General features: G+C 31.1%; 1 protein-coding gene across 3 annotated transcripts; it reads right to left on the bottom strand.

Annotated features, from left to right (window-relative positions):
* Positions 1 to 381: 381 nt before the first annotated feature.
* LOC134680615 (actin-related protein 2/3 complex subunit 3-A-like) lies at positions 382 to 23,922 on the bottom strand. Of its 3 annotated transcripts, none has more exons than XM_063539726.1 (8): positions 23,828 to 23,901; positions 17,888 to 17,984; positions 16,692 to 16,768; positions 11,270 to 11,338; positions 6,223 to 6,298; positions 6,117 to 6,167; positions 3,888 to 3,982; positions 382 to 1,078 (listed from the first exon to the last, which is right to left on the bottom strand). In XM_063539726.1, the coding sequence occupies exons 1-8, from the start codon at positions 23,831 to 23,833 to the stop codon at positions 1,016 to 1,018; spliced, it is 534 nt and encodes a 177-aa protein (XP_063395796.1). In that variant the 5' UTR covers positions 23,834 to 23,901; the 3' UTR covers positions 382 to 1,015. The 3 variants fall into 3 exon arrangements, with proteins under 3 accessions (XP_063395796.1, XP_063395797.1, XP_063395795.1); XM_063539727.1 differs by lacking the exon at positions 6,117 to 6,167 and adding an exon at positions 5,952 to 6,002; XM_063539725.1 differs by lacking the exon at positions 6,117 to 6,167 and having other exon boundaries at positions 6,172 to 6,298; positions 23,828 to 23,922.
* Between the last annotated feature and the right edge of the window lie 12 nt (positions 23,923 to 23,934).

The raw sequence follows: 23,934 nt of genomic DNA, 5'->3' as shown, positions 1-23,934 counted from the left end.
CAATGAGACCCCCTTTAAACAACTTTGAATACCCATGAGGGTCTCTGCATGTAATTTGTGTTCAAATTATTTATAAAAATAAGGAGATGTGGTATGATTGCCAATAAGACAATTTGTATGTTTTATATTGACTGAAATTTTTTTCTCTCAAAAAGCTGAGTATACAATTTTTGTGCTGATTTAACTACCAGTGAAGGTTTCAAAAAACTTAAATTAATGATGACCAGTAGAATAGTTTGTGACATAAAAGTCAAAGAAGAGAAAAAATGTTGTACATGTATTAACTCGGGTCTTGATTAAAAATAACTGATATCACATGAATTATTGTACTGCTCACTCAGATATAAAACTACACACTAATCACTATAGTTAACAAAGACAAAGTGTATAAAATTTATTTTTAATAATAAATATCATTTATTTGATAAATATACACATACAAGTACATGCATTTCAATATATGTACCCATGGTTATGATTTCCTTTAAATAGATTTTAAGTACCTTTTTCTCTCTTAGTAGGCCAGTATGAAAACATATTCCTTCTCTTTTTGGAGGATTCACACATTTATTATTAACCAAAATTTATATTGGACATCAATAAAAATGGCCCATATTGATAACTCTTTAATGACAGTCATCTATCGATTACTTTTTCATTAAAACAGAGGCTACAGAAAAAATGGAACCTATTCAATATTGAACATCCCCTAAACATTACTTGAGAATGGTAATATCAGTACATGTAATAAATTTATAGAGGTTAAATGTTATTATCAATTATGACAAGCACCATTTTGAAATTAATTAATTGATCTCTATCAATTATATGTCAAAGTGATAAAACAGTTCCTACTTGACTGTATCACAATGTAATGTTTATGTATTTATTGAAAAAGATGTTCTATACAAAAGACATAGTTATTTTTTTAAAGTTCATATAAATCAAAAATCTTAATAAAATGACATAAAAGCATTGTATTAAAATAATGTAAAATATTGCTATAATTGTCTTCCTATTGTCCAGGTGCTGATAAACTTTTGTCCATGAACTTTCTCTTTGCAAAGCATAGCCACCACTGAAAAATATTAAATATACGTGTCATTTCAATTAACACAAACAGTAAAAGTTACAGAAAACTAGAAATTAAAATGATCTGAATTCGAGGTTTTGTTTTTATGAAAAAATTAACTTATCCCAGGTTAGGTGGAGGGTAAGAATCCTGCTAACATGTTTAACCTGCCACATTCTGTATGGATGTGCCTTTTCCAAGTCTGGAGCCTGTTTTTCAGTGGTTAACATTTGTTGCTGTGTTACATATTTGTTTTTTGTTCATATTTTTTTTTACATACATTAGGCCATTAGTTTTCTCATTTAAATTGTTTTACATTTTTCATTTCTGGGCCTTTTATAGCTGACTATGCGGTATGGGCTTTGCTCATTGTTGAAGGCCGTATGGTGACCTATAGTTGTTAATTTCTGTGTCATTTGGTCTCTTGTGAAGAGTTGTCTCATTGGCAATCGCATCACATCTTCTTTTTTATATTACAGCAATCCTAACTCCAGTAAATATGTTTAGAGATGGCAGTATATAAAGAAATTTTGCATAATCAAAAGTTTTTGATAAAAATCTATGAAAATTAACTATAAGTATCATGTTATACCACCATTGATTTTCCCCAATTAGTCTTTGTTAAATTTGCACTTTTCAAAAACTTGTGCAGAATTTATCTTTGTTTCAAATAAAGAAGTACTTGGCATGAGTAAAGTTTCACCCTGTCCAGTACTTAGACAAAATTTCACATAAAATTTCATTTCATATAAAAATATAACCATCACTGGAAGTTAACCAATCAAATTTTCCCCTTTTTTCCCTGTGTACAAGCTTTAGACACCATGTAACCTCAAGTTTCCAGAATATTCTCTAGAAACACCAAATAAAAAAATAATGGTGCTTTGAAACACCCAAGATATATGTTTATGACTCAGGATTTTTTTACTGCAATGAAATGTAGGATTAATTTCCTACAACTGTCAAATTCAATGGAATTTTTTTGTAAACCCTTTTTCGTATGCAACCAGATGTGATGTACTATGATTTGGTGGTACAAATGTATTACACCTTATAATATACTACCCTGAATCAAAACTTAAAACATAGATGAGTTAGTTCCCTTTGTAATATAATAAATCCATAAAATCTTGAAATTTGAAAATGTTGACATGCTGCATCATTCAATACTGTATGATAATAAAAAAAATTCTGTACATTTGATAGGAAAGTATTTGTGAACTTGCTATGAAAATAAAATCAGTAACAAACAAGATTGTTGACAATAATAATGTTATTTCAAGGTTAATTTCACATCATTTACAAAACATTTGTAACAGTTTGGTTTCTTTTAAGCATCTACGACTCATTTCACAAAAAAACTCTCAATGAAAATTGATTGTAAGTTAATTTGAAATGTTCATGACTTACAAGTTTTTTAACTTGTAAGATTATTTGTGTGAAAAGAGATGCTGATACTGTATAAGAGGTTACTTTGAGGGACTGGCATATTTCAACCAATAATTGAAAATCAGTGATAAATAAACAGTCAATATTTTAACTCGCATTATATTGACATATTCATTGCCACTTAACATAACGTATTAAAAGTCTTACTTATAGAATGACCGGCAACTTCTCATTTTCAACAATTGTGGTTAACTTATTCCAATCAATGATTAAGTGGTCAAATGAATGAAAATCTTATTTTTAACTTTAAAATTACCACATCTCATGACAAAATAAGTTAAAATATTTTAAAAAACATTTATAGGAATATGGGATACAATGTTTCACATAAGATATATATTATTGCCATATTTATCGACTTTCAAATATCATAAAATCAATTTTGGGTACCTATGTTACATTTTTTCTAAGGCAACCCATGAAGATGATTTCAATTGATAAAGAAATTGCAAGCTTATTTTTTTCATAGCATACTATACTAATAGAGTCATATAATCAGGTAAAGAATAAATAGCAGATCATAACAATGCAGCTAATTATGTCAACTTGACCAATGATACATATGCCATCATTTAATACTATCTTTCACTTATATTTTTTACAATTCCCCATACAAATAAATCATTTGACAGCAGTCCATTGTTTTCCTTTTAGTATGAATTATTTCACATTTTTTCAAGCTGGGCCTAATATGAGGCAGGAATTACCTGTGAATTGGGACGAAGTCTTTTATTTTTTATTTTTTATATTTTCAAATCAACAATGTTAAAAAGAGAAACGGAAATACCGTAACGTTTCCGATTTTGGTTCTGTTGTTAGGGATTTTAGTTGTGACGTTATTTAAGTTAAGAAGGTCATATTCAATGTAAACAAAGAAATGCTGTCATCAGGTAACGTTTTTTTAATAACAAACATTTTTTTTAAATGAATTAGTATTAGTTCCTTTCTTTAGATTGATAAATATACATTTTTTTCAAAGTCTCATGTAAACAAGACCGGAAACAGAAGTAGATTTCTGCGCTGATCCGGAAATTCAAAAACTCGACAAATAAAATTGAACGATTTTGAGTTCATTAGTACAATGAAAAATTTGGGAAATTTTCCTGAATTTTTTTTTTTTTTTTTTTAATTGAATTTTCTACTGTAATAGGGGACTTCGTCCCCATATTAAAGCTGACTATACGGTATTGGTTTGCTCAGTGTTGAAGGCTGTACAGAACCTATAGTTGCTTACATTCATATCTTTTGGTTTCTGGTGGCAAGTCTAATTGCAATCATCTCATTATTTTTATTTTGTTCATGACAACTAATGGTAATGAACAACCCTCCAATTATTTTTTGTTTGTTTTTACAGATAATAAAGTACCTTGCTAGGTTTATCTGTAGCTGATTCAAATACTTTATCACACATCCTTAATCCTGTTTCTTGTCTAATCTGTAAGAAGTAGTTCCTCATGGTATCTGTAATAAGATAAGAAGTTAAAATCAAATATTATACATTTATTTCCCATGCCTGAGATAATTTTTTTGAATGTCACCCTCTCGTCCAGACCAATAAAAATTCGATAATTTAAAGGACAATAAATTGAAGTCACATCAAGTTATTAAAGACAATGCTTAAAATCTACGTTTTGGCTCAGATTCTATTATTTGACTGTCAAAATAAAAAAATAAAACATCTTGCTTCACTTCTGTTGATTTTTCTAATACCTGTAACGTTGTTTTGTACGTGACGTCATAGAAAATACTTTTAAATAAAATTCATCTGTAAGAGACAATAAAAATAGAACATTCAGTATAATGAATTAAATAACACATAGCTGAGAGGGTGATAGAGCAGATTGGTACTCCTCGAAAAAGCATTGTCAACCTTGGCTTCGCCGCAGTAGACAATGTTTTCTCTGGGAAACAATCTGCTCTATCACCCTCTCAGCTATGTGTTATTTATATAATAATACATGATATGCATAACTTATTGGCAGTCAAATTTCTTTTTTCGGAAGATGCAGATGTTGTTTTGTTTGTTTCTAAACTCATATCTTGAAGCAAAACATAAAAGACAACTCATATTGTATCAAATCAGGTATCTTTCAATAAACAGTGAAAGAAAAATACACATAAATCTCTTCCCCTATTCCATGAGGAGAAATAATCAAAAATGCTTCTCACTTTCATACTGACCTCCACATTATATAACAAATATACAATCCTTAGATTAGACATACTGAAAGAATGAAACAGACAACTACGTAAAGTACCTAATGGCAGACTGATTGATTGTTGCCAGCTAAATGTCAAGTGTGTATCATATGATATTTATTTGCTCAGTTAGTAGAAGAAAAAGACTGTTCCTTTTTGTCGAGCCTTCGACTTTTGTCGAAAAAGTGAGACTTAGAGATCCTACATTCCATCGTCGTCGGTGTCGTCAGCGTCCACAAATATTCACTCAGTGGTTAAATTTTTTGAAATTTTAATAACTTTCTTAAACTATACTGGATTACTTCCAAACGTGGACAGAAGCTTGTTTATGATCATAAGATAGTATCCAGAAGTAAATTATGTAAAAATAAAATTCCATTTTTTCTGTATTTTACTTATAAATGGACTTAGTTTTTCTGGGGGGAAACATTACATTCACTCTGTGGTTCAAGTTTTTAAAATTTTAATAACTTTCTTAAACTATCCTGGGTTTGTACCAAACTTGGACTGAAGCTTTTTTATGATCATGATGATCATAAGATAGTATCCAGTAGTAAATTAAAAAAAATCTGTTTTTTCTGCGGGGAAACATTACATTCACTCTGTGGTTCAAGTTTTTAAAATTTTAAATACTTTCTTAAACTATCCTGGGTTTGTACCATTTAACTTGGACAGAAGCTTTTTTATGATCATAAGATAGTATCCAGTAGTAAATTAAAAAAAATCTGTTTTTTACTTTTAAATGGACTTAGATTTTCAGCCAGGAAACAACACATTCACTCTGTGGTTTAATTTTAAAAAAAATCAACAACTTTCTTATGCTACTTTTAATTTGTACCAAACTTAGACAGAAGCTTTTTTATGATCATAAGCTAGTATTTAGAAGGAAATTTTGTTAATATTTTGTACTTGTGTATCTGTATTTTACTTATAAATGGACTTAGTTTTTCTTTCAGTTAACATTTACGTCTGCAGTTAAAGTTTTTAAACATTTATTAGATTCATATAAAACGTATCCTGGATTTTTACTAATCTTAGACAGATGCTTCTTACAATCAAAGTAAAGTATCAAGAGGAATATTTTTTTTGATTTTTATCCTCATTTTGTTGAGCCTGTGATTTTCAGCAAAAGTAGGCGAGACACTGGGTTCCGCGGAACCCTTACAAATTTTTTATACCACTATGTGCATTTTCAGGTAACAAGCAAAAATAAGATGATCTCGTTACCTACCTTCTTCTGCTCTACTTTTAGGTTTAGCAAACATGGCATTTAATGGAAAACCTACTTTCTTCAGCTCTACTTTTAGGTTTAGCAAACATGGCATTTAATGGAAAACCTACCTTCTTCAGCTCTACTTTTAGGTTTAGCAAACATGGCATTTAATGGAAAACCTACCTTCTTCTGCTCTACTTTTAGGTTTAGCAAACATGGCATTTAATGGAAAACCTACCTTCTTCAGCTCTACTTTTAGGTTTAGCAAACATGGCATTTAATGGAAAACCACTTTCTCCAGGAATGGGGAAATTCTTTAATGCTAGAGTATACATTTCTTTCGTTGCATCATTTTTGGAATTACACTATAAATATATAAAACACAATTGTTATTTTAAGGTGGTACCTAACACTACAGGGAGATAACTCTGTAAAATCAGCCATATGTTTTAATTACGTTGTGTTGTTAAGGGAAAATTAAGCTTTTCAAAGATCAAAATAAGTTTTTGTCAAACTGCTATATTACCAGTGTATTTTTTCTGATAAAACAGTTGGTTCAAATTTTTTGAAATTTTTATATTTTTGTCAAAGGGTCAAAGTAAATACTTTGTCAAAATTTTAAGAAAATTAAACGAGCCAAATTAATTTTAGTTTAAGTGTTGGGTACCACCTTAAAGCCATGATAAGAAGTCAAAGTCATATGATACTTCAGATAAAAAAAGATGACTTTGTTTTTTATATACTTTATTGGCTAAGTTTTACTATAAAACACGTGTACATAGACTTTCTTTTAAAAGATAATCCTTTATTCTATCAAAATCTTCAAAAATGTACTGCTAGTAAATTATTGCCTTCTCATACTCTAATTCAAAAACAGCTTTTCTGTATGCCTTAACCATTACACCTCTTGTCAGAAATTTGGCATATATGCAGAGCCCAAGTGCGAGGAAAAACCCTTGATGAAAGAAAGGGTAAACAAAGAAGGAATATAGTATTAATTGATTAATCAATTGTTAAGACAAAGTTTAATCAAGAAATGGGAATGCAGGGAAAATGAATTTTGGAATGTTTCGGTGTTGATTGTTTAATAAGATAATGATCCGTAAACTTCTACACCAAAATTGGAAAGTTAATTAGAAGACAGTTATTGAATCAACAATCACATTATCACAGAATGAAATATTGTTTGTTAATTAAACGTTATGGATTTGTTATAATTCCACAAAGACATGCATAGAGGACTTAGTTTAATAATAATAATATAATAATAATTCTTTATTTAAAGAGGGTTACACAGTTAGTTATAAAGCTAATCTTCCCTGAGGCCCTCATGAATTACAATGAAATATAACAAACAATTACAAAATATCAAACAGACACACATACATGAATAATGAAATATAAAAAAATGTTATGAAATATACAATTTTCAAAACAGGTAAAAGTTACAAATTCAAATATGACATGTATAGTATTGGCATCAACAATATCATAAGTTTGAGTAAGAGTGTGAAAATTATTATGCATATAAAAAACGCACAGCTTCTTAATGTTCCAACAAGTAATTTTTCAAATCTTTTTTAAATCTTTAGATTTAAAAAAAGTTTGGTATACATGGTATACATACATGTATTCATGATTGCATTGGTCAAAAAAATTCTGAACATTATGATTACAAGAAACTCATTACATATGATTTAATAATATAATCATTAAACCAATATAAACAGTCAAGATTTTTCTGACAAATTTGAGTTATACAACATTCAATAACTTTTATTTGAAATGTTGACTTTATTTGTTCCAAGAGAATTATGATAATTTGTTTTCGTTTCTGGATATTTTTGTTCTCTTACAATCCCTACTGAAAGATATGACATTTAATACTTTAAATGGTTCCTATTAGCACAATTAACAATATATTCTACGCATATCATATTTATTACTGTGAAAGATCTACAAAACTTAAGGTCAAGGTACACAAGCAAAATGTGACTAAATAATTTTGTGTTGTAAAGTTTTCAAGTTGATTATGAAAAAATCAATGCATACATATTCTAAAACCCATTTTTTGCAAAAAAGAGACCCAATTTAACTGTAAAGGTAACAGTTTATAAAAATTTGCTATGAGAATGAATAAAGAGCGTTGTGGGACATACTCCAATGGTTTCTTATATAGATATTAAGGCTACTACACACATGACAGAAATAGTTGATAAACACTTTTCATGATAATACATAGGTGATAGTGTTCAGAACTGTTTTCACAATATCAATATTTTTTTCTATAAAAATGTGTTGGCCTTAAAAACTAGAGGCTCTAAAGAGCCTGTGTCGCTCACCTTGGTCTATGTGAATATTCATGTTAACAAAGGAACAGAGGGATTCATGACAAAATTGTGTTTTGGTGATGATGATGTGTTTGTAAATCTTACTTTACTGAACATTGTTGCTGCTTACAATTATCTCTATCTATAATGAACTTGGCCCAGTAGATTCAGAAGAAAATGTTAGTAAAAATTTACAAACTTTATGAAATTGTTAAAAATTTACTATGAAGGACAATAACTCCTTAGGGGGTCAACTGACCATTTCGGTCAAGTTGACTTATGTGTAAATCTTACTTTGCTGAACATTATTGCTGTTTACAGTTTATCTCTAGCTATAATAATATTCAAGATAATAACCAAAAACAGCAAAATATCCTGAAAATTACAAATTCAGGTGCAGCAACCCAACAACAGGTTGTCCTATTTATCTGAAAATTTCAGGGCAGATAGAATTTGACCTGATAAACAATTTTACTTCTGGTCAGATTTGCTCTTAATGCTTTGTTTTTTGAGTTTTAAGCCCAAAACTGCATTTTACCCCTATGTTCTATTTTTAGCTGTGGCGGCCATCTTGGTTGGATGGCCATGTCACCAAACACAATTTTTAAACTAGATACCCAAAAGATGATTGTGGGTAAGTTTGGATTAATTTGGCCCAGTAGTTTCAGAGGAGAAGATTTTTGTAAAAGATTACTAAGATTTATGAAAAATGGTCAAAAATTGCATATAAAGGACAATAACTCCTAGGGGGTCAACTGACCATTTCGGTCATGTTGACTTATTTGTAAATCTTTATTTGCTGAACATTATTGCTGGTTACAGTTTATCTCTGTCTATAATAATATTCAAGATAATAACCAAAAACAGCAAAATTTCCTTAAAATTACCAATTCAGGGGCAGCAACCCAACAACGGCTTGTCCAATTCATCTGAAAATTGCAGGGCAGATAGATCTTGACCTGATAAACAATTTACTCTGGTCAGATTTGCTCTTAATGCTTTGGTTTTTGAGTTTTAAGCCCAAAACTGCATTTTACCCCTATGTTCTATTTTTAGCTGTGACGGCCATCTTGGTTGGATGGCCATGTCACCAAACACAATTTTTAAACAAGATACCCAAAAGATGATTGTGGGTAAGTTTGGATTAATTTGGCCTAGTAGTTTTAGAGGAGAAGATTTTTGTAAAAGATTACTAAGATTTATGAAAAATGGTCAAAAATTGCATATAAAGGGCAATAACTCCTAAAGGGGTCGGTCAACTGACCATTTCGGTCATGTTGACTTATTTGTAAATCTTTATTTGCTGAACATTATTGCTGCTTACAGTTTATCTCTGTCTATAATAATATTCAAGATAATAACCAAAAACAGCAAAATTTCCTTAAAATTACCAATTCAGGGGCAGCAACCCAACAACGGCTTGTCCAATTCATCTGAAAATTTCAGGGCAGATAGATCTTCACCTGATAAACAATTTTATGCCATGTCAGATTTGCTCTGAATGCTTTGGTTTTTGAGTTATAAGCCAAAAACTGCATTTTACCCCTATGTTCTATTTTTAGCTGTGACGGCCATCTTGGTTGGATGGCCATGTCACCAAACACAATTTTTAAACACGATACCCAAAAGATGATTGTGGGTAAGTTTGGATTAATTTGGCCCAGTAGTTTCAGAGGAGAAGATTTTTGTAAAAGATTACTAAGATTTATGAAAAATGGTCAAAAATTGCATATAAAGGACAATAACTCCTAGGGGGTCAACTGACCATTTCGGTCATGTTGACTTATTTGTAAATCTTAATTTGCTGAACATTATTGCTGATTACAGTTTATCTCTATCTATAATAATATTCAAGATAATAACCAAAAACAGCAAAATTTCCTTAAAATTACCAATTCAGGGCAGCAACCCAACAACGGCTTGTCCAATTCATCTGAAAATTTCAGGGCAGATAGATCTTGACCTGATAAACAATTTGACCCTGTCAGATTTGCTCTAAATGCTTTGGTTTTTGAGTTATAAGCCAAAAACTGCATTTTACCCCTATGTTCTATTTTTAGCTGTGGTGGCCATCTAGGTTGGATGGCCAGGTCACCGAACACAAATTTTAAACTAGATACCCTAATAATGATTTTGGTTAAGTTTGGTTAAATTTGGCCCAGTAGTTTCAGAGGAGAATATTTTTGTAAAAGCTAACAACGGACGACGACGGACGACAGATTCCGGACGCCAAGTGATGAGAAAAGCTCACTTGGCCCTTTGGGCCAGGTGAGCTAACAAGTCCCCTATAATTTTATCCTTGAATAGCAATTAATTTGGTCTAACATATGTACTGTTGACTCATGTAAATTTTGAGTCCTCTGATTTTGAGACAAGGAAAATCAAATGTATAAATGAGTTTAGTTTTTATAATTTCTTTTTATCTTTTTATTCAATATTTTCCTTTTGGATTGATATATAGTTATAGATAGGTTTCCATGTGACATAATTTAAGACAGAGTTATTTCCCTTGACCACCATTGTCAAGGGGCAAATGGTTGATTTTCCTATTATACTAACCAAATTTCAACATGTGATACAAACATGTGTGATATAAGATCATTACTAGATCGTAGTGATGAATCAAGCAAGGCTTCTAGAAATTAAAATTATTTAGAATTGTTTTTTTCTTAAGCATGTTTAGTCTAGCTGTCAGTTATAAAAAGTTGAATTTGATTGATTTATGAAGGAAATTATGTCTTAAAACATGTCAACAAATGGGAAGTAACTCTTGGTCAAATTGTGTTAATCAAAACCTATCTGTTGTCTGGTATTTTGTATTGTAGATGAGATGTGCATCCGTCACATTTTCTAATAACAAATTCTAATTATTCTTTGTATCTTCTTTAGACATTCTGTTATATTCAGAGTTGTGTAAATAAATGTGTAAATGACTCATTCTTTGTGTTTTCTTTAGACATTCTGTTATATTTAGAGTTGTGTAAATATATTGTTTAAATAACTTACTCTTTGCATTTTCTTCAAACATTCTGTTACATACATAGTTATGTAAATGAGTGTTCTATCTGCTTCACTCTGAAAAGTATGGAAATAAGGCAAAATATTAACTGTAAAAAAAAGACACACAAGAAAGTTAACATCATAATATGAATAAGAAGATGTGGTAAGAGTGCCAATGAGACAACTCTCCATCCAAGTCACAATGTATAAAAAGTTAACAATTATAAGTCAAAGTACCTAAAGTATCATAAGACAATGCTATGATGCTACAGCCTTCAACGATAACAACAAATTTTTAACATGTTTTTTATGATAAAACTTGGCTGAATCTTGATATTAACTACAAGATATTTTTTTCAATTGATTTTTGCTTGATTCCATTTCTCAGTTAAATTTTCCAAATCTTTACATTTTTCTATTTTCATAAAAGCTATATTCAGAGAAGATCCTATGTATCAAACAAATCATCTATAACATACAGTTCTGGTAAAAAGTTTTATTAAAGATCACTATATTGGAAAGAAATACTGTTTTTAAAATTTTTGCATGATCTAAACAAGTATATATAAAAGAAGATGTGGTATGATTACCAATGAGACAACTTTCCACAAGAGACCAAATGACACAGAAATTAGCAACTATAGGTCTCCGTATGGCCTTCAACATGTATAGTGGCCCTTTTCAGAAAGAATTGTTGCCAAACTTAGATATGAGCTTCAGCCTTATCAAAAAATATATTTCTAATTCTAACATGACGTCCTTTAAACGCTTTGAGTACACACCCGTGGTAAAATATGAATATATTGCATTGGCTGTTCCGATCGTACTCCCACGTCATATGTTTTTTTATGAATGAAGTACCCGACGTCATAGAATGATGACGTTATAATTTAAGCATTTTACGGGAAAATACACGCTTCTGATACCGAAAATCATCACAACAAGGAAACGTCAACAAACGATGCTAAAATGTGGTATAAGCTCATTTTTCTATACATAAAAGACATATAGGATAATTATCATTAAAATTCATCCAAATCTATCTAAATAAGTTTTGTGAATAGTTTCAGCATGCCACTTTTTCTGTTTGCTCCGTTCTTTTACGCCAATCTAAAAGTGCGTTAATTTATGAGAACGGCAAATAATGGCCTCCACCTAGAGCGCTTCGATTCAAAACAATTGCCGTATTTGTCCTATTAGAATCGAAATAATTCATGGGGGCTTGAATATATCTAGATTTTACCACGGGTTGTCCCTTTATGCCGATATTTTACCCCTCGCTATCGCTCAGGGTAAAATATTTGTCATAAAGGGCCAACCCGTGGTAAAATAACGATATATTCAAGCCCCCATGAATTATTTCTTAAATATTGATAAGGTCTCTCTGGTGGTTTTTATATTAAATGAAAGAAACTTGAAATTCTTAAACAAATATATGTAAGATTCAGAATAAATACTGATGTCTTAGAGGATGATATCTTGTAAACATGTGAAGGATGCTACACGACCAATCTATGACACTATTTTATTTCTGAATTATAGGAACTAACAAGCATTCTAAAAGTAATGCATGGCAATACATAGTCCCCTACCAATTAAAAATTCATTGTATTGGAACAAAATACTAACTTGATCTGTAACTTTTCATAGTAAAACAATATTGCAAATATCAGGTCAATCTCTACAAGCATGACGACAAAAAAGTGTTGAAAACTGATTTTCTAAGTCCAAGGACCATAACTGTACACAAAATCATCAGACTGGAACAAAATTTGAACTTGATCTGTAACTTGTCATGATAAAACTATATACCAATTATCAAATCAATATCTTCAAGCATGACGAGAAAAAGTGTGGAAAACTGATTATTTGAGTGAATTTTCTCAGTCCAAGGACCATAACAAATATTAAGTTATTATATTCAAGCATGTCAGACGGAAAAAAGGGTGGAAAACTGATTATTTGAGTGACTTTTCTATGGTCCAAGGACCATAACTCTGCACAAAATCATCAGACTCTAACAAAATTTGAATTTGATCTGTAACTTGTCATGATAAAACTATATACAAACTATTAAATCAATATCTTCAAGCATAACAAAACCAGATGCTCCGCAGGGCGCAGCTTTATACGACCCCAGAGGTTGAACCCTGAACGGTTGGGGCAAGTATGGACACAACATTCAAGCTGGATTCAGCTCTAAATTTGGATTGTGATTAAATAGTTGACACAGCATAGGTTTCTGACACAGAATGAATGTGGTCTAATGAACTTAAAAATTTTTTTTTGCCTTTAAGCAATTCACTATGCTGTTGAATATTAATCCTCTCAAAAAAATGTTTGAAGAAATTTTCTTTTTATTTATGAAATCTGAAATGAGAAAAATTTAACCCCCCCCTTTTTTTTCACATCCTCCTTTCCCTTTTTCCAAAACTGATCTCAATTCAAATTTCTAATGGAGTTGCAACAATAACTACTCATTTAAATACATCATAAAATATTAAAATGTAAAATAAAGTGCTTTTTATCACTGAATGGTAAAGATTGTTTTAATTTATCAGTTGGTAGTAAAAGTGAATATACATTGTAAATTGTATAAAACAATGATTTAAGTTGATTCAACTACTATTCTGGACAAAGAAAGATAACTCCAATTGAAAATTTCTTGCTATTGCACAATATTGTGCAATTAGATATTTCTTGCTATTGCACAATATTGTGCAATTAGATATTTCTTGCTATTGCGCAATATTGTGCAATTGAAAATATTTGCTATTGCACAATACTGTGCAATTGAAGATTTCTTGCTATTGCGCAATACTGTGCAATTGAAAATTTCTTGCTATTGCACAATACTGTGATTTGAAGATTCTTGCTATTGCTGAATACTGTGCAATTGAAAATTTCTTGCTATTGCACAATACTTAATATAATAATTTTGGATCCTGATTTGAACCAACTTGAAAACTGTGCAATTGAAAATTTCTTGCTATTGCACAATACTTAATATATTAATTTTGGATCCTGATTTGAACCAACTTGAAAACTGGGCCCATAATAAAAAATCTAAGTACATGTTTAGATTCAGCATATCAAAAAAGCCCAAGAATTCAATTTTTGTTAAAATCAAACTTAGTTTAATTTTGGACCCTTTGGACCTTAATGTAGACCAATTTGAAAACGGGACCAAAAATTAAGAATCTACATACACAGTTAGATTTGGCAATCAAAGAACCCCATTTATTCAATTTTTGATGAAATCAAACAAAGTTTAATTTTGGACCTCGATTTGGACCAACTTGAAAACTGGGCCAATAATCAAAAATCTAAGTACATTTTTAGATTCAGCATATCAAAGAACCCCAAGGATTTAATTTTTTTTTAAAATCTAACTAAGTTTAATTTTGGACCCTTTGGACCTTAATGTAGACCAATTTGAAAACGGGACCAAAAATTAAGAATCTACATACACAGTTAGATTTGGCAATCAAAGAACCCCAATTATTCAATTTTTGATGAAATCAAACAAAGTTTAATTTTGGACCTCGATTTGGACCAACTTGAAAACTGGGCCAATAATCAAAAATCTAAGTACATTTTTAGATTCAGCATATCAAAGAACCCCAATTATTCAATTTTTTTTTTAAATCAAACTAAGTTTAATTTTGGACCCTTTGGACCTTAATGTAGACCAATTTGAAAACGGGACCAAAAATTACGAATCTACATACATAGTTAGATTCGGCATATCAAAAAACCCCAATTATTCAATTTTTGATGAAATCAAACAAAGTTCAATTTTGGACCCTTTGGGCCCCTTATTCCTAAACAGTTAGGACCAAAACTCCCAAAATCAAACCCAACCTTCCTTTTGTGGTCATAAACCTTGTGTTTAAATTTCATAGATTTCTATTTACTTATACTGAAGTTATAGTGCAAAAACCAAGAATAATGCTTATTTTGGCCCCTTTTTGGCCCCATATTCCTAAACTGTTAGAACCAAAACTCCCAAAATCAATCCCAACCTTCCTTTTGTGGTCATAAACCTTGTGTCAAAATTTCATAGATTTCTATTTACTTAAACTAAAGTTATAGTGCGAAAACCAAGAAAATGCTTATTTGGGCCCTTCTTGGCCCTTAATTCCTAAAATGTTGGGACCAAAACTCCCAAAATCAATCACAACCTTCCTTTTGTGGTCATAAACCTTGTGTTAAAATTTCATAGATTTCTATTCATTTTTACAAAAGTTAGAGTGCGAAAACTAAAAGTATTCGGACGACGACAACGCCAACTTGATACCAATATACGACCAAAAAATTTTCAATTTTTGCGGTCGTATAAAAATGTGTGGAAAACTGATTATTTAAGTGAATTTTCTAAGTCCAAGGACCATAACTCTGTACAAAATCATCAGACCGGAACAAAATTTGAACTTGATCTGTAACTTGTCATGATAAAACTATATTCAAACTATTAAATCAATATCTTAAAGCATAACAAAATATTAAATGGAGAATGTGTCCCCATGAACACAGATGTGTATTATAGTAAGCTTGCATACAACATTATAAAGGGACATAACTTGAGAACAATAAAAGTGACGCTACCCAAATTTGTACTTGATCTGAGTTTTGTGGTAATAAATATTGTGTATAGGTTCATAATGTTTGGTTGGGGCAAACTTAAGTTACAGAATGAAAAATAAAACTTTTGCAATTTTTAGATTAATAAAGGGGCATAACTCGATAATAGGTAAAAGTGACACAACCCAAATTCAACTTGATCTGTGTTTTGTGGAAAAAAGTATTGTGTATAAGTTTCATAACATTTGGTTGAGGCAAATTCAAGTTAGAGAACAGCAACCAATTTTGGAATGTACAGACGTATGTACGGACGGACGAGGGTAAAACTTAATGCCCCCCTCCGCTATGGCGAGGGCATAAAAAGTGTGGAAAACTGATTATTTAGGTGAAATTTCCAAGGACCATAACTCTGCACAAAATCATCAGACGGGAACAAAATTCGAATTTGATCTGTATCTTTTCATGTTAAAACTATATATACCAAATTTCAAAACAATATCTTAAAGCATGCAGAAAAAAAAGTGTGGAAAACTGATTTGCCGGACTGACGGATGGACAGACAGACAGATGGAGTGCAAACCTAAAGTTCCCTTTGTCTTTGTCGGTAGGGGACTAAAAAATGATGATATACAAAGATAGCTAGTTGATAGAAGTATCTGTTACCTTTTGCTTAAAGCCAAGTAAAGTTCAACCTATTTTTCTACAACTAGCTATCGACAAAACAGAATTAGCCATAAAATCAATCCCTGTGAACACAATGCTATTTTATTTGACAAACAAAACAAAAATATTTATCTAGTTTTATAAGAAAACAATCTTATTTAATTTGTTTAACAATTCTCACCTTGATTTCATAATTTCTGAAAAATATGTTGGCCTTGAAATAATAAATAGCTTCATCTATAATGTCTGAGTCACTACCTGAAATGAAAATACAGATTAATACATCATCAATTTATTTATTTTGTAAATCTCCTTATATTGGAAATCTATAATGCATGTAAAATTACTAAATTTGCAACTCAATGGATGTTTTACCTGTATTTAAATGATATATCAAGAAGCTGCTTTGAACAAACTCATCGGTGACCCCATTTTTTTATTTCACTTTTTCTATTGAGTATAAGATAAAGTTCATCTATAGAAAAATATAGAGAAATCCTATATTAAATAAAAAAATTGATTTAGACCTGCGAGCCCCCTTAAGTCTAATTGGGTAAGTAATACTTAGTTTGATAATACAAATGTACTTTAAATTATGATTAGAGTTGTATATGTAGGATTGCATTGGTGAAAAGGATTCAGCCCTCTGAAGACTGACTTTTATATTTAAAAAAGTTCAAGATATGAAAAAAAAACCAGCTAAAAACTTGTATAAAGAGTTGGCAAAAATGTAGTTTACATTACCATAATTACATCACACTAGATAAACAAGACTGTTTTCAAGCTACAGGTCAGGTAGTGCAAGAATGATCCTATCTCATAAAGATTATACAGGAGAACATTAAAGTTATGTGAACTCAGAGAAAACTAGATAAAAGAAGTTTCAAATGTTTTAATTATATCAAAAATCTCAATCTATCTTATATTTTAAAACAATAAGACATGAGATAGAGGTTTTCTTGCAAATGAAAATTTTATGCAAATTAATGTACCTTAATAATGTAACAAACATTAGCAACCTGTCAACCCTCAGAAAATGTCCAGAAAAAAATAGTGATGACATCTGTAACCTTTAATATTTTTTTCTGTGGGTTACATGTACCTGTTTTCTTGAGGTGAATTGAAAAGAAAAAATATAAAATCTATGAATTTTAGTGTCAACACTTGAATTCATAAACTAAATAAAACCTAGAATTGAAGTTCTGATGAGATGATACAATTTTGTCAACCCCAGAATGCAGACATCCATGTAGTGAAATGAGGCCATATTTGATAATGATGTCTTCTTAAAAAGAGGTCTTCTTAAAAATACAAATTGCCATATTGTGTAAAATGACAGCTTTACAAATTTGCACTCTTATGTTTTAATGTACTTACTGTCTTTTGGTGCTGGTCCTTTGTAGCTTGTTCTAAGTGGAACCAATGCTACATTTCCTATAAGTTTAGGAGGGTTTGTAAACTGTGAGTGATAAGCCTGTAAAATACAATAACATACATTTTTACAAAGATGCACCCAGTAACTACAGGTAATCAACTGTCAGTGTCCTCACTAGCCAAACAAGTTAATCTTGAACTGTTAGCTAATAAAATTGAGAATGGAAATGGGGAATGTGTCAAAGAGACAACAACCTGACCATAGAGCAGACAACAGTCGAAGGCCACCAATGGGTCTTCATTGCAGCGAGAAACTCCCGCACCCGGAGGAGGCCTTCAGCTGGCCCCTAAACAAATATGTTACTAGTTCAGTGATAATGGACGTCATACTATACTCCGGTTATACACAAGAAACTAAAATTAAAAATGCTCACTTTTGTAACCCCTACTGTAAGAATTCGGTTAACAGGAAGTTGACAATTGATACCCCTACTATAATATTTCAGTTAACAGGAAGTTAACTATTGATACCCCTACTATAAGAATTCAATTAACAGGAAGTTGACTACTATAAGAATTCAATTAATGTTTCTGTTTGTAAAAATAATTAATATCACATACTTTAATTCAAAAAGTCATACGAATAATTTTTGTTTCTTACAAACACATGTTTTCTGATTAGTCATTTGTTCTTGAAACTTCAAATGTCACCTAGCCTAGGAATTAAATATTCAAACATAAACAGGTATGTAATGACATAGAAAAATATCTCATGAAATGAAATACATAAATTGACAAGCTTTGCAAGGTCAGTAATTAATAAAATTTATGTGAATTAGTATAACCTAAACCTCGGTAACAAATCAAAATGTAACTTTTTTTTGTTTACATAGGAATAATCCATAGCTCTATATTTTCGCAAATACAAAAAAAATAATAAGTTAAAAAGACGGTTTCAAGCTACTTTTCCTGGGTTTTTTTCTGGGTATTTTTGAAAAAAGGACCCCTGGTAGTTTGGGGAATTTTTAAAGCGATTTTAAATGAAATATAGGATTTTTTTAACTAGCCTAGTGGGCTAACACTTTGTAAATTCACTTGTCCCTCCAAATCTTTCATTTTCATACATGTATATCCTATGGTTTTCAAATCTGTAGTTCATATTTAATAACTGTGTTTTGACATCTTTGTCAAGATTATTATTGTTAGTCATATGTGTTTTAATTGCTTTTACACATTACTTGTTGACGATTTTTGGCATCACTAGCGGTTTATAATCAAAAAGAACATCGCTGTCATCAATAATATTGGTGAAAATATTATTTGCACAATTTTTCTGTGAAATTACTTCCAAAAAATGAAGTAAACCGGTAGGCAGATGTGCCTATAAATCTACAGGCCCGTCTTGAAATTAAGGGGCCTTGGGCCAGCGGTTGACCACTTGTTTAGAATCCTGAATGGGATAAGGATTTACTGCCTTTTTCAATTTCAAAGTGAAATGGGTAGTTATGGTGAGGATAATTTCTGGATATATTTCCATTTGTAATTTTGAGATGGTTTGGTAATTTTTCCTCCAAAATTGAAAAAATGTAGAGCCTCTAGAGGACACACACTCAGGTTTTGCCATTCATACAGTGTACCAGACCCATAGTCCAAGATTACTCTGAGGTCCAACGGCTGTTTTGCCAGATAAGCTGGGGCCGTGGGCCAGCATTTTAACCTTGATTTTCAAATGAACATCAAGTTACGAGAGACTTCACAGCCTCGAGACTGAAGTATTCAAATTTTTATGCTAATTTCCGCATTAAACCTTTAGTAGAAACCATGATAACAAACGGAACACAATCGGCTTAATTGCATTGTAAATGAACGAGGTGTCAGATTATGTTTTCATATTGACCCAGGGTCATTTGCATGAATCAGCTCCCATAATCATGATAATGCATTCAGCCTAACTTTTTCTCGTTGGTCACGTGACCATGGTGACAATCTTTCAAAGTGAAATTTAAATGCCAGAATCGATGGGTCACTGTGAAAACTGTCCAAATACAGTACGCCCAAGGAGTTTGTAATCCCAAACTCCATACCCCGATATTTTTCCTGGTGTAACACCAGGAAACTCCGACATCCCTCCCAAAATTCTCGGAGAAATTTGGGAGTATTCCCTCCGACTTCCCCGTAAATCCGCTACCTTTTGTTTATTGTATAAGCGACATCTCTCCCAGTCTAGTGTGACGCGGTGTGACACCAGGTAATTAATTGCCCTAATCCGTCTGATCTATGCCGGCACGCGACAGTCAAGATATGTGAGATTTATAATGTAATTAAACAATTGTATTTCCTGTCTATTGATTATCAGGTTATATCTGATTTCTTGAAACAAATGAAAGATTAAAATAAAAAGCAAAATGTTGTTGTTAATTCTTTCAATTACACTGTACATTTTCATCAAGTTTTTAAACAACTATATTTGATTTTGACTTCCGTTTTTTTATCAGTAAATAAATATTTAATTTACTAAAAGAGATATAGTTGTACAACAATAAACGGAGACTAACGCTGAATAAATGAGGGCAGTTTAAAGAAAAATTACACGTCTCAAAGTTTTTTATACTACAAGTAAATAAGAAAATAGTATTTACTATAGTATACTGTATAGTGTTATGCTAATAATTCTACGCCATTTCCATTTTACGATTACAAAATAAAAGTTTTAAAATCCAAAACGTTGTTGTTAATGCTTTCAATTGCATTAAAGTTTTATAAAAAAAATCTATACTTGATTATGACCTCGTTTTTTATTTATCGGTAATAAATATAACTTACGAAAAGAGACATAATTGCGTGAAAATAAACGGAAACTAACGCTGAAGGTATAAAGTGTGAGCAGTGAGTTTAAAGAAAATTACGTGTCTTAAAACTTGTATATGCAAGTAAAAAAGAAAATACTATTCACCATTCGTTATGCTTAATAAGTCTACGGCATTTTCTCTTCACAATTAGCATTACTTTAGGATATATATAATACATTTCGGCTGCAACAGGAATACTTCTATAGCTGCATCAACTTGTTGTTGCATAATATTCATTTACGCACAATGAATGTAAACTTTTGTGTTGTATTTAGAACAGTGATCTTTAAATATTTTTAAAACAATTAATTGCCGTGGGAAGACGACACGCATCTCAGTGATCAACAGTGCGTGGTTGAACTTGAACTTGACTTGGCTCACAATATTGAATGCTAAAAATAGTGACATCAATTTTGTCCACGAGATTTTTATTTGGCGGGAAATAGTATCAATGTAACAGTAAACTCAGGTGACCTTTCTGGATAACCGTGGGAAAATTCATTGAAGGTTTAAACTTGCTTTGTAATGATTGACATTTGAGTGCGTTAAGATTGAGGCTCTAGAAGGTCCTTTTACAATTGATTAACCGGATTCTAAATTTTATTCCTTTTCTGAATAAACGAACATCAGCCTTTTATTTAAACGTTTCTCAGTCAACAGAGGACATAAACCTGGACATTATTTATACTTCCATAGTCAACACTATACATTAATGGTAGAAGAAAACCGGACTCATTTCCGGGATTAGTTTTATTTATCCAAACACAGGAAATCATCGGCTTTTTAATATTTTACCTTTCATAGTGTAAGAATATTAATTAAAATAGTTGCACTAGCTTTATTTAGGATGAAATTATTTTAAATTTACGATTAATTGTCTAAATCTGTGGAAGAGAATTTCAAGCATGCGTATTACATAGTAAACAAAGCATGTGTGTCAGAAGTAAAAAAAAAAAAAATTCTACAAAATTAAACAAGTTTTAATTTGATTTTAAATCATAATTGACAATTGTCTGACCTGTTGAGTAATTAAATAATGAAGCCAGTTCGTATGGAATTTTTATTTCTTTATAATAATAGTTTGGAGCTTGTGATTAATTGCCAGGTGTGAATTAAAAACACAGGTAAAGAGATTAGCAATCATTAGCCAATAGCTCCCCGGAGGCATTGTTAATATAGTTATTAGGAGGGCCCTCAGGATTATAACACTTTATTGGAGTGGCAGTTTAATTGCAGGAAGTCGATAACAAAACAAAAATATGTTCAAAATGGCGATTTTGAAAGTCGATCTCAACGAAATGACCGAAATTATTAATGTTGAAAAATAAAATTTGACCTAAATCCCAATTAAAAGTTTAGGACATTATAGTTTCAGTTTAGGACATGACTGGCAAATATGACCGTTTCAGGACCCTTGGTACTAGAGATCCTCTGTGAAAATGTGTCGATCGTAAAAATCCAATCCACATTTTTTTTTTTACATATTTCTTTCTTGTACGATATCATTTCATTTTAATATGCTATAGTATAAATTTTTGAAATACTTTTTATATTTCGCCGAGGACTTTTAAAGAGCAGTAAAATACGGATTGCGCCAATCCAATTTTATTTTAAATAATATCAATAACAGATCATAACAGATAAAAAAACACATGATTTTATTTCTTCATATAATTAAATAAGGTTGTGATTATTGTGTTGTGTCTGGGCGGGGAATTATCTCAGTATTTATGAATATAGGGCTGCCACATTGCATACAAAACTATTTGTCACTTTACAGTTTCTTTTTTAAATTTAAATATTTCATGTCGGTAATCTATCGAGGTAGTGAAACATAATATTTTACATTTTAAAATAAATTGAAAGTAACAGAGTTCACTTGTTGGTCCTATAAATTAACTCTAGGGTTCGATTTAGATTGGACAAATATTACCGTAAAAACATCATTTTGTTTTAAGCCAGTTGATATTAATTATATAATATTGAACTATTAATGAACCGGATATTGCTCACTGAGTAGGTCATTAAAGGTTCTTATTGTGGTAAAATCATCTTTGTTGAAACTTTGTTGAAAAAACAAAAATTATGAACTGATCGGACTATAATGAAAATACTAAATAAGTGTTTTATTCGTATTTTTATATGTTTTTACTTTTTATTTCATATGACAATGACATGGGCATATACATACAAGAATAATTATATTATTTTAAATAAAAATGTCACACTTTTATCTGACAATGAATGGACATTTAAATAACGTAGTTTAAAGCACACAGGTGCAATCGAGATCGATTAAATGTACAAAGGTAATAAATCTGGCTAATCCGATTATGTTGTCACGCGTCATTAATTTTCAGTTCATCCGATGGGCAATAAACCAATTAACAGCCACGCGGTGTTGGGAGAGAATCTTTGGAGGAAATTGGGAGTAGAATCAATGATTCGCGGTGTCACACCGCTACACTCGGAAATCGGTGATAAAAGTTTGCGATTACAAACTCTCTGGGCGTACTGTATGAGAAAATAAAGGGTGGAAGGTAGATGAAACTTACGTACATAAAGAGATAAATGAAAAATGAACAAATTGTGGCACGATTTATATGGATCCAATGCCGTCAGTCGGCTCCAGAAGCAACAAATCCATTTGGGATGGGCAAATATCCACTTTTTGAGATGGAACGAGCTCTGATGTCCCATGGACCCAGCTTGTCTAGTAAAACAGGCATTGGACATCAGAGTAATCTCAGACTACCAGACCCAGTGCAATGGAATGCTAGAAAAATCCATGATTTCATAAAAACCTGTTTACAGGTATTGGTTGATGAACCGTTGTTGGATATTCTGATTAAAACAAAATATTCCAAAATGTAAACATGGTAAAAAAATGCAAACATGGTAAAAGTCTTATTTTGTTTGCTTCCTGGTTGTTTACTACTAAACTTGTTAGATAGTAATTTTAAAGACCCATCACAAAAAATGTGCATTTCTGTGTAATTGGCGTATTATGTTATGATAACAAGAATACATGTGAGTAAATATAAACTTAATTCATAAACAAGTGTCCTATATGATATAACATCAAATTATTTACTGGCATTTTCTTTTTTCAATGTTTCTGTTCGACCGTTTCTGTTACACCCCACAATCACTTCCTTGAGAGGCCGCTTCAAACAACAACAAAAATAATTTATTAAATTT

This window comes from Mytilus trossulus, chromosome 8 (genome assembly GCF_036588685.1).
Source record: "Mytilus trossulus isolate FHL-02 chromosome 8, PNRI_Mtr1.1.1.hap1, whole genome shotgun sequence".
NCBI classification, from domain to species: Eukaryota; Metazoa; Mollusca; class Bivalvia; order Mytilida; family Mytilidae; genus Mytilus; species Mytilus trossulus.
This window is presented reverse-complemented; position numbering and strand designations above follow the sequence as displayed.

Coding starts and splice junctions, on each gene's coding strand:
- LOC134680615 (XM_063539725.1), bottom strand. Junction 11,339..16,691: donor TCAGAAATTATGAAATCAAG/GTGAGAATTGTT, acceptor CATACTTTTCAG/AGTGAAGCAGATAGAACACT. Junction 1,079..3,887: donor CTACAGATAAACCTAGCAAG/GTACTTTATTAT, acceptor AATATTTTTCAG/TGGTGGCTATGCTTTGCAAA.